The 13,537-nt window shown below is 37.9% G+C and overlaps 1 protein-coding gene across 6 annotated transcripts in view; it reads right to left on the minus strand.

Annotated features, from left to right (window-relative positions):
• The window catches only part of LOC100577522, a 215,898-nt gene that overhangs the window by 9,794 nt on the left and 192,567 nt on the right, over positions 1-13,537 (minus strand). For all 6 annotated transcript variants that reach the window (XM_016917357.2, XM_016917353.2, XM_016917352.2 and 3 more), the window contains one exon: positions 6,217-6,327. In XM_016917357.2, the coding sequence (XP_016772846.1) occupies positions 6,227-6,327 (101 nt within the window). In that variant the 3' untranslated portion in view covers positions 6,217-6,226. The remainder of the gene's footprint in view (positions 1-6,216; positions 6,328-13,537) is intronic.

The following is a 13,537-nucleotide window of genomic DNA, read 5'->3' on the forward strand; positions in this document are numbered from 1 at the left end:
ACGGGGGGGAAACTAATTTCTATTATTTACATCCGAACGTGTCCCACATTTCCAACCATCGAAATAATAGAGAAACAAAGGACAGAGAGAGAGAGAGAAAGAGAGAAATCCTATGACGATAAAAATTGAGAAGCAAAGCTAATCGAACTTGCGAATTTATTTGTAATTTTTGTCTCTTGCTCCAAATATAAAAAATATATTTATGCAAGCTGTTATTTATTTCTCTTCGAATATTTGGAGACTTAAAAGAATTCGTAATTTTCGTTTAAATTTATCGATTTTCCGAGTTCTTCTGGGAAAAGAGAGGGAAAAAAGAGAAGGGTATAAGCGCGACTGTAGTGTTTAATTAAATTCAAACATTTACGGGGATAGCTGTAAATTTACGCGTCTGTTAGAAACGTAACGAATAAAAAGGAATTAAAGTGGAATTCCTTGGTGTAGGAAAAAAGGTTCGTGGATCAAAGTGGATTTAAATTTGTCGAAAGGTTTCGCGACATAAAAGAATTTCGTTACTTTAAATTTCGTTTCTCAAGAAGACCGGCCACCCCCCGTTTTTCCCTTTACTTGGCAAACTTTTCTTCAGGCTGTGTCCTTTCCCGGAAACTCAAACTTTGATTTAGAATTACGCCGACCTCTTCTCTGCGCAGCAGAAAGTAGCCAACACCTTTTCCAAAGTATTTCCAAAAAGGGGATCCTGTCCTGTTCCTCCCCGGAAAAACTTTTAAAATCTGCGACGAACTTAAGCTCAGAGGAATATGGAGGAACGTGTATCATCAAGGAGGTCCAATTGGACGGATGCTGGAACGATTTTTCTCATCGAGACGAGGATTCTTCGAGATAAGAAGAGTGGAGAGGAAAGGAGCACAGGATCGAAAAATCCGCTTTTAGAGAGGCTAATTGATACTTGGCCTCGATGCTAATTGACACGCTCATTCCGATCCTTTTATCGCGCGCGTGAGAAACTGACTGTGGAGAAACGGGTTGTACAGATAATAGGCTACCATTCCAGTCTTATAACCGTTTTACAACCGCGTTAAAAATCATGGCCCAACTTGGCTCCCCTCGTTTCTTCGATTTATAGCGGACCATTCGGTTTCGTATCTCTCTCGATCTAAAAGTTTCAATCATTTGCGTTTCAACGATCTCGACGATTCTCACGTATTTTTCCAAGATGGATAATTCATATTCACGCGAAAAGTTCCAAGTATTCTTTTAAATTTGTTTATTTGTGAACTCGATAATTGGAAATGTGCGTATTGAATCAAGATGAAAATCTAGAATTTGATAAATCGAACAAATATTAATCATCGAGAAGAAAAGGAATTGGAAGATTCGAAGATCGAACGATAATTTATCGAATTTCTGTCTCGAAGTCGGTCCACGCTTCTCAGAGATAGCTCAGTCAGTTTCGCAATTGGATTAAACTGATGAATCACGACTGTTAAACGCTGTTTACGTTGCGGATCACCGTTCCCTCCTTTTTCTCTTCCGCTTCTGGGAAACTGAAGATATTAAGATATTAAGATCTTTTTTCTTAATCCCCTCAATTACTGTTAATCAGGCTGCGATCGTGTTGATTTACGTCGAAGAAACATTCCAAATCTTCTTTTTCTTTTCCCTCGAAATTTATAATTACGTATATACAGATTTCCAATAAATTCTTCTCAACACAGTTTTCCAAGATATATGTATAAAGACGTATGGAATCGTCTATATCAACTTTTAAAAGTTACTTTCCGGGATGAACTATTATGGTAAAAAATAAAATTCGCCCAATACTTCTCTTCGAGTACCCCGGCACAAACTTTTAGAAAAATTGGAATTTTTCCAGTCCCCTTTTCCAGTTGTAATACACCTTAGAAGAACTCTAAATCATCCATCCTACCTTCGCGACGTTTAAATTTATTCCAATCCTTCAAATCGTCAAACTTCGAAAAACAATTCCTCTTCGTATCTTCCTTTTGGTAGAAGTTTTTCCAAAACTTGACCATTCAATGAAAAGAATCAACGATAATTAAACTGTATTTTCGATCTTTGGAACAATGCTCCAACAGGAGGAGGAATAAAAAAATGTCCATTTAAAACAATATCTTTCTATTATCTTAGTCATTGAAGACACGGTTAACCATCGCCATATTGTTCTATACATATATCTCTCACGATATCGAACGGCATCATCATCGAACGATGTACCCGCGATGAGGGATGAACGGATGCGACGTCATTGGTGCTCGTTCGCGATGATCTATGGTAACTGATAATGAAAGCATGGAAGGTGAGATACGGGCTGGTTGTGTACGTAAGCTACAGTTTCCGTCACCCACGCCACCCCGGTGGTGGTTTCCTTCTCCCCGACGCAAGATAAAACCTTGAATTATGAATAACGGTTAATTCACCGATTCGTATCGACATCGATACGAATGCCGGTGCACGCGAGATTAGATGGAAGCTGGAGCGGAGATCGAAACGGAAACGGAGGCAGGGCGTACGATAACGAGGTACGATTATGGATGGATACCCCGGATGTGCTCGATCGTTTTCTGCTCGAGTTCGAAAGCAGAACACTTTGGATTTCGGAGATGGATAACACGTGTCTCCGATGTTTCGAATTATCGATTGATTTTATTAGTTTCAATTTATTTTTCAAGTTATTCGTAAAAAACAATGCTCGAGAAACAGTATCTTCTTTTATTTATTCTTTTTTGGTCGAAAAATACGAGATTAAAATTATCTTCCTTTTCTTAAAGTTTCAAAAATGAGATTCTTTTCATCTATATTATATTTCCGGTTATCTACGTTTATTCACGATCGTCGATTAATTTGATAAAATGTTCCTAAATCGATGTTTCAAATTATCGATCGATTTTCTTAGTTCCAATTTATTTTTTAAATTATTCGTAAAAAACAATGCTCGAGAAACAGTATCTTTCTTTTATTTATTCTTTTTTGGTCGAAAAATACGAGATTAAAATTACCTTCCTTTTCTTAAAGTTTCAAAAACAAGATTCTTTTCATATCTATATTATATTTCCGGTTATCCGCGTTTATTCACGATCGTCGATTAATTTGATAAAACGTTCCTAAATCGATGTTTCAAATTATCGATCGATTTTCTTAGTTCCAATTTATTTTTCAAGTTATTCGTAATAAACAACGCTCGAGAAACAGTATCCTTCTTTTTCTTTTCTTTACTTAATTGTGATAATTTATTCTTTTTTGGCTTGTATATATTTTTGGTCGAAAAATACGAGATTAAAATTATACCTTCCTTTTCTTAAAGTTTCAAAAACGAGATTCTTTTCATATCTATATTATATTTCCGGTTATCCGCGCTTATTCACGATCGTCGATTAATTTGATAAACCTAAATCGTTCCTAAATCGTCTCCGATGTTTCAAATTATCGATCGATTTTCTTAGTTCCAATTTATTTTTCAAGTTATTCGTAAAAAACAATGCTCGAGAAACAGTATTCTTCTTTTTCTTTTCTTTACTTAATTGTGATAATTTATTGTTTTTTGGCTTGTATATATTTTTGATCGAAAAATACGAGATTAAAATTATACCTTCCTTTTCTTAAAGTTTCAAAAACGAGATTCTTTTCATATCTATATTATATTTCCGGTTATCCGCGCTTATTCACGATCGTCGATTAATTTGATAAACCGTTCCTAAACCGTTCGTTCGCGGCCATTTCGCACCCCTCATTGCTCTGTTTATTCGACTAACTTCGTGAAACGTAAATCGTGTAAAATCCAATTAAACGGATTCGATTCCCGATGATCGAATAATACCCGTTTAAATCGTATCGAGACCTCAGGTGTACCTTGCAATTTTACACGTGGATGGTTCCGATGGCGAAATATCGATTTCGATCCGTTTGATCGAGGCAAGAAAGATCGAGAGAGAGAAGAAAGTTTATCGCGGAACAAACAACGGGTCAACTCGCGGCCAATTTATTATTATTAAATGAACGGAGGCGAGCAACTTGGCGAGCAAGTTGGACGGAAAATACTGGCCGCCCTTGTGAATTTTAATTCACAGGGAAATTGAATTAGTCGGAGTTGTGTGGATAACCGTCAATGGCCGGAAAAACTCGTCCGAAACTTTTCTAAATGGGGATGGATGAGCACAACTTGTTCTCGAGATGTTCGATGTGTTGTGCAAAAATCGTGTACTCCACTTTAAGAAGGAAATATCGAGGTAAATTTTCGGAAAAAATTTTGTTAGCTAATTCTCGAATGGATTCCATCTCGAATGCGATGAAGAATTTTCGAAGATTTTGTTCAATCCACGTTTATTATTTGCAAAAATTGATTATCAATTATTATAAATTTTATTAGATTATCGAGACTGGTATTCCAGATTTGGTAATTGTATATAATTAATTTGAATTAATATCTCGGTGAAATTAATCCACCATTTATTTTGTAATCCTGTAATTCCCTAATTAAGAAACACGAGGTGAGATAATGCAATTTTCACAAATCGCTCATCAATTATATATATAGAGCAAGAGATAAATTTGGAAAATTTGTAATTTTCCTGTAACTCAATTTTCGAAACGTCCCTCATCGATCCATCAAAGATTCTTTCTTTTTCCAGACCAGAGGCGAACACAAAACTTTCATCACAACGTTGACAAATTCAATTCGATATAAAAAAAGAAATTCGAAATTGATTGTTAAATATAAAATAACATTTCCACACCTCTCTATTAATAGGCCAGGTTAACGAGCTGGTTAACAGGTTTATCCACCATATTCTTCCTGGTTTCGAGGAGGAAACCAAGGCAGATTTGGTCTGGGAACTTGGTCGCCGCAACTTTCTTACAAGCCGATGAGCTATGGAACCGCGCCACTAAAAACTCGTCTGAAACTCGGATTAGGGATCCAGTTTAAAAAAAAAAGAGAGGGGGAAGAACTGAAACTTGGTAGCTTGCTGAAAAAAAGAACAGAGACACAGAGACACACATACGCGCGCACAATCTCTGACGTAAAAATAACTACTACTTTGATACAATGATCCTGGATATATATGTATAAATTGAATGAAAACACGAGTGGAACGAAACGAGAGACGGACACATCGGTGGAAAGGCAAAAAACGAGAAAGAGAGAGAGAGAGAGAGAATCGTCCGGGAGGAAATTTAGTGGAGAACAAAGCGGAAAATCCGGCGCGTTAAAGATAAAGAGCTAAGCGGAGGAGAAGGAGGGGGACGAAAAGAAAGATCATAAAACGGAAGGTAGGGATGCTGGGGAGGTTGAAAAGGGTGAAAATAGGAGGAACGGCTTTGCAGATAAAAAAAAGAGGGAGGGAGAGAATGGGAAGGAACAGAGTTGCTAGAAGGGTGCGCTAAACCCGAGGGAAACGGGCCAGGAAAAGCGCATCGGGCAAAAACCCCCGAAGAGAAAACAGAGAAAATGGAGGAGGAGGAAGAGAGGAGCAAGGAAAGTTGACAGGAATGAAGGAAGAAAGCTGGTGGAAGGACACCGAATGGGTCCCAATCGCAAACAAACCTTTCTCGTTTTTTGAAGGGGAGAGAAAAAAGAAGAGAAGAGAATAGAAAAAGTGAAGGGAAAATGAGTAACCGTGCAGTGGCAAAAAAAATTGGAGAAAATAAGACGGTAGTCGAAAAAAAAAAGAGTACACAAAAGAGTTCTACTGGACTAAAAATAACGGAGAAACGGGGACGACAAAAAGAAAAACGAGGAAACAGAGGAGTCAAGAAACACCACTATTGCGGATACACAGAAAGATTCTCATATCTGTGGTGGAAACGATTTAACCGACGCCAGAGATATATTAATAATTAGACGAACTTTTCGACGAGAAGCGCAATGACACCGCCCCATCTTTATTACTCCAGTTGGGGGAGGAGGAGCGGTTATACGATCGACGAAGATCATGTTTCCATGGAGTTTTCGTTCGACACCGTTCACGATTCGAAACGAGATTCTGTTCTCGACGAGAACGAGATCCTGTTAAGATCTTTCTTCTACTTTCCGGAAACGAAAACGTTTCAAATTGGAAACCGTAATCGAGCTTTCGCGGTAAACGTTTCGATCTTTCGATCGATTCGTTTCTTCGAGAACGAGATTGTTCGTAACGACGCGGTTTGTAAACTATATTTAACGGGTTAAAAATTAAAAAAAAGTGTCGTCGAGACGTTGGTCCATTATTAACGATCGTCAGGGGAAACGAATGATCGACTTACCTTAGTATTGTCATCTGGAAAAAACGTAGCTCATCGTTAAGTGAATTAGCCACAGGTTGAGGAACGCCCTGGAGACCCCGTTGCCGTCGTGCACCGCGGCCGGCAACTCCCCTGCAACCAAAAGAGGAAGGAAATTGAATTAAGTAACCCTGCTTTGCGGACGTTTCGCTCGTTTGTTTCACTTCCTTCCACTTCTCTTTCCATCTCGAAGAGCAAAAATAAAAATTCTCCACTCCCTTTCCTTAAGCATCGTGTTAATAATCCTCTAGGAAAAAAAGAAACTATTTCTCAATTCTGTTCCATCTCCTTTCTTCGTTATGTAAATATATGCGAATTTTCCAGGCATCGAAATTATCCCTCACAACTCATATCAACACCAAACCGAAGTTACATACTTTTCTCTCTCTCTCCCTCTCTCGCGAAAGTATCAATCAACTCCCTCGTAAATTAATCAATATCAGAATCCCGGCGTGGAAATATCGGGGGTATTTTCAACGAAGCCTCGCAATATCAACCCTCCCCCTCTCATAAATCCACAGGTATCGAAGAAGCCGATCGATCGAAGCCAAGTCGAAGCCGATTCGAATTTTCAACGGCGGAAACTCGTGAGAACGATCAATGGGAGGAGGAGAGGGGGTGGCGAGCGCTGTTCGTTCGAGAGAAGCCGCGATATCATGGACTCGCGTAAATCAACACAGTCGAATATATATTATTTTTTCCCGCGTAAAGCGTGGGGGTGGAGAGAGAGGGGGGGTTGTCCGTGCCGCCGACAAGAACACATTTGTCATTTCATTAATGGTTGTTCCGTTCTATAGGTTTTCTGTCAGGCACACCCCGCCACAGCTTGACTATTTTGGTGGCGTCCGTTTAATCGCTCTTCGACCGAGTTACGTTTCCTGGATAATAGTTGAGGGAAGGGGGACTCTCTCTCTCTCTTTCTCGTGAAATTAGATGCTCCTTATTAATGGATTTTCCACCGTGGGCCTATCTCACCTCTCTGTTTATCTCTTAACCTTCTCTTCTTCTCTTTTGCTCGCGAGATACGTCTTCGAGGGAATGCACGAATTAGTTCGTTTATCTTAGAGAGATTTTCTTTCGTGGAAAATTCATAAATGTATTATAAAATTATTTTTATATCGATCATTCGAATATTTCTTAGAGTCGAATGATAGAAAATGTACTTCCTCTGATGATCTATTTCAAAGATCATCCCTTCTCTTTACGAAAAATCGATCAAACTTGTGTCCAAGTATCAAATTACTCGGTGTTACTTGATAGAATACATTCAAATGTATTCAATTTCGCGTGAATGTCGATTAAAAAGAGTGGAATAATGCACGATCGAATGTTACCGATTAATTGGTAATTAATCTTCGATTTTTTCGTCGTTGAAAAATTAAGTTTCAGGTGAATGAAATCACGGATAATCATTTCAATGCACCACCAATGTCCTTCTTCCGGCGAATAACATCTTCCTCTTTCCGTTTTCCTTTGTGCTCAAAATTTTTCATCTCGGTGTCTCGACGTGTCGCCGCACACTTTCATCAGGACCATCTTCAATCTTTCTTACACGTTCTCAACGTATCATCCTTATGGTTTCCTTCAGGAATTCTTTCTCTTCCGACGTCTCATTGGCCGCTTTGATCTTTCAATTTTTACCCATCTCAGTGACTGTCCCCCCAAGTTTGAGATTTATCCTTTCGATTTATATTTGTTTTATCCTCTCTCTGACCCATCCTCCCTCCATTCTTCTCCATTTCTGCATCTCTGCGTTCCTCCTGTCTCACCTCCACAGCTACTTTCCAGCGCTTTTTTAAAACGTTTCCCCTTTTTTCATCTCATCGCTCCATTTCGCTTCCACCACGTTTCCCTTGGCCTTTTTAAATCTGTCTCCTCCTCCGAGTACTTCTCCTCTTCTTTCAAATCTCATTCGAAATTAAATTGTTAAAACTGTACTTAATTTACATTTATATGTAGAGGGAAAGAAATCCATTCTGGTTTTATTGTTACATATAAATTTTTAAATATTAATCTAAAACACAATTCTCCTTTTAAATGCTTTTTCATTCTAGCGATTCTTTCAAATTTATTTTTCTTATAAAATAATTTAGAAGTTTTGAATTACAGGTAAGAAATAATAATGGATCTCTCTTTTTTCTCCAACATCGTTCTTCAACTCGTTTTTCTCTTTTCGCTCTTTTCGAAATTCAAAAATCAATAGCAATAAAATTTAACGGGCAAATATACTGCGTAATTTCAATATATCCCTCGCCACGAGGATCAAACAATCAATGGAATATTTAATAAATCATCGAAGCGGTAATAAACCAGCTAATTAACGCGGCTATCGCGCGGAAATTTGATGAAATTCTCTCCCGTCGAGATTATTTCGAAATCGAGTTTCGATAAATAGCCGGACAGCTCGTGACAGGCGGGCTCTTTTTTCAATATGGACTTCGTATCCCGATATGAAAATTATCGAATATTACTCAGTTCGTCACCGATTCACTTTCGTTTCCGGTGTTCGCAAGACAGCGGAAAAACAGATCGATTTCTCCCGATTCGTGGCAATTAACCGCGAATGAATGGCACTCTAATCAATAGACAACGAGGATTCACAATGGCCAATGTATTCATGCCTCGATTGTTTCGATTCAAACCACTCGGATACGTTTCCTGGCCTCGTGGACGCACGCTAGCAGAACTTCCTATTGCCCACTTCCTGCCACCACCAGCCCAGAGAATCCCAATCGCCACCGCATCCTCCTTCTCCTCTCCATTCTTCTCCAATTTTCATATTTACGCGAGACGCGCGTGGAAATTAGAATTTTCGCTTTTAAAAAGATAATTGTCCCATTTAAAATGATAGTCGTCCCACACGTTCGGATTTTTCCCTTTAAGAAGATAGTTGTTGAAGTTATTTCAGATTCGTTTTGTGGAAAAGATGATGATTTCGAAGTGTCGGACAGCAAAGTGAACAAAGAAAAGGAATATTATTTCCATGTGTCAACGAAAACAATTTTTTCCTTCTCAGAAACGCTTCTTTTAAACCGTGTCGTCCTACACGTTCAGATTTCCCTCTTTAAGAATAATAGTTGTTGAAGTTGTTTCAGATTCCTTTTGTGGATGATGATTTCGAAGTGTCGGATAGCAAAATTAACAGAAAAAGAAAACGAATATTATTCCCACGTGTCGATAATCTTTTCCTTCTCTGAAACGCCTCTTTTAAACCGTCATCCCACACATTCGAATTTTCCCTTTTAAGAAGATAGTTGTTAAAGCGCGGTTCAGATTTGTTTTGTGAAAACGATGATGATTTCGAAGTGTCGGATAGCAAAATTAATAGAAAAAGAAAACGAATATTATTCCCACGTGTCGACGAAAACAATCTTTTCCTTCTTAGAAACATTTTTTCTAAACCGTGTCGTCCCACACGTTCGGATTTTCCCTTTTAAGAAGATAGTTGTTAAAGCGCGGTTCATATTCCTTTTTTTAAAAAGTGATCGAGGAAGAAATGATGATAATTTCGAAGCGTGGGACAGCAAAGTGAACAAAGAAAAGGAATATTATTTCCACGTATCGACGAAAACAATCTTTTTCTTTTTAGAAACGCTTCTTCTAAACCGCGTCGTCTCACACGTTTAGATTTCTTCTCTAAGAAGATAGTTGTTAAAGCGCAGTTCATATTCCTTTTTTTGAAAAGTGATCGAGGAAGAAACGATGCTGATTTCGAAGCGTGAGACATCAACACGTTCGGATTTTCCCGCGAGTAATTTTTTCGGTAACAAACGATTTTCTTTGGCCCGTTTTAAAGTCGTTCGGTTAACTTGCACGCGATGATACAAGCAAGAAGTCTCATCCTTGTCTCCCACCCCTTGAAACCATTTCGTCGTTCTTCGAGTGTGTACCACCACCGGTCGTCTCTTCCTTTATTCGGAAAGTTTGCAGCCCAGGCGCAGTTTCTTTGCCACTCTTCACCCGCCGCCGCTGCTGCTACGTGCACCACTCCCGGAGTTTTACTTCACTTTTCCGGCATTACGAGCAGTTTGTTGTTTGTCCGCCTTTGCCTTCTTCAAGTTCCCCCCTCCTTCCAGCTGCCGAGTTTTACTTCGCGCTAGTTTGTCGGCTTTTGTTACCGCGACCAACACTTCCTTTTATTTCAGTTCACGGACTTTCTTTACGCGCGATTCTATTTAGAAGAGAAGGGAGGGGGTCAAAGAATCAACGTACGTATTTATGCACCACTCCATTCGAATATTACGAAAAATTAAATTATCGAATCATTCTTGACTTCTTAATTTTACGATAAATTAATTATCGATCTTTCTTATTTCATAATTGTGCATCCGTTTTTTAGCATGATACAAATATAAATATCTCGATGAAAATTTTCATATTTCTCTCGATTTTTACGCGTGTATTTTCTCTATATTCTCTCTCTCTCCTTTTCTCTCTTCTCTCGACAAAAAGGCTGGTGGATGCGGTTTATCATAGGTGGAACGGTGATAAACTTGTTAGAAGGAGGGGCGTGTATGGAGCGGAAGGTCGTAGGTCAGAGGGGCCGTTTCGCCTCATATGTGGCCACACTTCCTGGAGACGGAACCCTCGTTTTGGAATCACGCAGCGGAATTTACTATTGGTCACTTCCTGCCCTCGTAACTCTGTTCCCGAAACTGTGCCGCAAAGAGATATAGCCTTCTCTCGCCTCCTCCCTCCCTCTCTCACCTCCTCTCTCTCTCTCTATCGATTTTATCGAATATCGAAGGATCCTGAGAGAGTCGAGAGGCCATCCCTCTCGAAACCTCTTTAGAAACTCAAATTTAAGGTTATTGTATTCATTGAATCAGAATGGAAAACGCTTCTAAATTCCTGTCTTGACTCTCTTCCTGTTTTCGAAAGGAAATATTTTTTCATTTTTCTTTTTTTCTTTTTTTTAGACGAAGAAAAATCAAGAAGTCCACTCGATTCTTCGAAATTTTCACTTTATATTTATATATTTATCTAATGGTACGAAGAGGAACCTTTCGAAATAATTTTGTTTCCCTTCGAAAATCATTGAAATTTTAATAGAAATCTAATACCAGAGAAAAAATTATCTTGTTTCCAAAATCAATTAATCCAAATTGAAAATACCTTCGCGATCGATAAGAAAACAACAACAATCGTTTACTTGCTAGGAAAAAAACAAGCTTCTCTAAATAAATCCCGGAGACACGGTTTAATCAATCGGAACGTGAACAGCAGAATTATCGAGACCCGATGGCGGTAACTTTACATTCACGTCTACCCTTTCATTTATCTCGTGGCGATCAAGAAAGAGAAACTAGTAGATTAAGTCTACGACACGGCAGACGACGAACGTCACTCGTGGACGACAGATTGTCATCCCCTTTCATCGCGGATGAAATAAACAAAAGGAGACGAGTTTCTGATCGAACTTTCCTTTCCTTTCCTCTTCTTTTCCATCATTTTTTCCTCCCTTTTTGTCTTATTATCGGATCCAAGGCACGTATCCAAGACGTCAAGTTATCTCTTCATGTGACAACACCACTGTGATCTTGTGATCATTTCTTCGCCTTTCTGAACGACGTATCCCTATTTCGTAATCGAATACAAGGAGAACGGTTCAAACCGTTTCGATACGATTCTTCTTTCTCTATTTCCTTTTTATTTTTTTTCATTCTTTTATGGAATATAAAAACGATACAGAAGCGGAATGAAACGAAAATAAATATGGAAATATGGACGTTTTGTGAAACGGACAATGGGGGATTCGTCACGATAGCTACGATACGGTTTTTGCATAACGAAATCGAGAACGTTGGAATTTTGATAAATGATATTGGGGGGGAGGGGGATACAGTTTGTCAATTATTATTGGATTGACTGTTTAAATGACGCGCTCGAAATCAAACAACAATTAAACCTACAGGTTTCGACGTCGATTGTTGATCCGTTTTATTTGTTCAATGATTAATAGATTCGATACGATTGTTGATTGTTGGCGGGATATGCATATATATATATGCATACTAATACTAATACTAATTTTACGTAACTAACATTAATTTTGCGCGTCCGAATGAAGTTAATTTTATTCGAATATTTATTTTATTTATTCGAATTTTATACGAATCGATATTATTCGTGGAATAATTCGAACGATTCTTACGAGGTATTGAAATTCTGGATCAAAGGATATTAAAATAGCTGATTTAAAAAAAAAAAAAAAAGAGATACAAAAGGAATTTCTGCGTACCGAGTTATTATTAATAAGTAACGGTGTGATATCGGATATATTATTATAATATCAAATTCTTGCGTTATTTTCGTGGAAACGCGCGGCAAATAATAATTTTATTTATTAATAAAAATTCTTTCAAAGAGGAAAATTCACGTACGATCGCTCGAATCGTTTTGCCCCGCGTTTTATTTACAACAAAGGAGGAGGAAATTCGAAACAAGCCTCGATCTCCTCGATTAATATTTTATTTTAATCCTCTTTTCGCGAACCACCTCTTATTGCAACTTTCCTCCCTATTATCTACTTTTTCAACACGACATTTTTCAAACGACCCTCATCAATTCCACCTTCATGAAACATTTTTCCTGTTCTTTGATAAAAATTGCACATCTTACTTTTTCAAAAGCTCTTATTAATTGTCTAATAATTCGACCGATTTTTCCCTTTCGAAGTCAACTTCGTTAAGAAGCAACGATATATACATATTCGAAGATATCGTTGCGAACGTTAAATAAATTAATATTTGTAGAGGAACATTATACATTTAAACGAAATGGCATAGTGCACTTTCTTTCCTCTACTGAATTCTATTTGCTCGTGAAACCATACCACCAGTTGATTGTATATACCGTTGCCTTTAAATAATTCAACTCGTAATATCTCTTATTATATTCTTCGTATATTTTTTTCAATCTAAATCGATCTTAAAAAGATTACAAGATGTGCAATATTTTCAAACAGAAGAAACGATTGAATTTTGTTCATCATTTCCCTATCAACTATGCATTAACACTATCGTAAAATCACGGAAATGACGATCGTTTAGCTATGAAATCTCCAGATTTCAATAATGTTTTTATCCAGAATCGATTCCGGATGGAACTTCGTGTAAAATTTTAATGGTTACTCAATGGTGTTGCTCGAACTTTCGGTTGACGATGTTATGCGTGGATTTTTAAGGAATCGAATACTCCTCAAATACTTCACAAATTTGATTCTTTTAAATTTTGACTCGATACTTTTCGATTTTATTCTAAACGAATTCTATTCCTTAGAAAGAAAGAAATCTTATCAGGG

Source organism: Apis mellifera, linkage group LG1 (genome assembly GCF_003254395.2).
Source record: "Apis mellifera strain DH4 linkage group LG1, Amel_HAv3.1, whole genome shotgun sequence".
Lineage (NCBI taxonomy): Eukaryota > Metazoa > Arthropoda > Insecta > Hymenoptera > Apidae > Apis > Apis mellifera.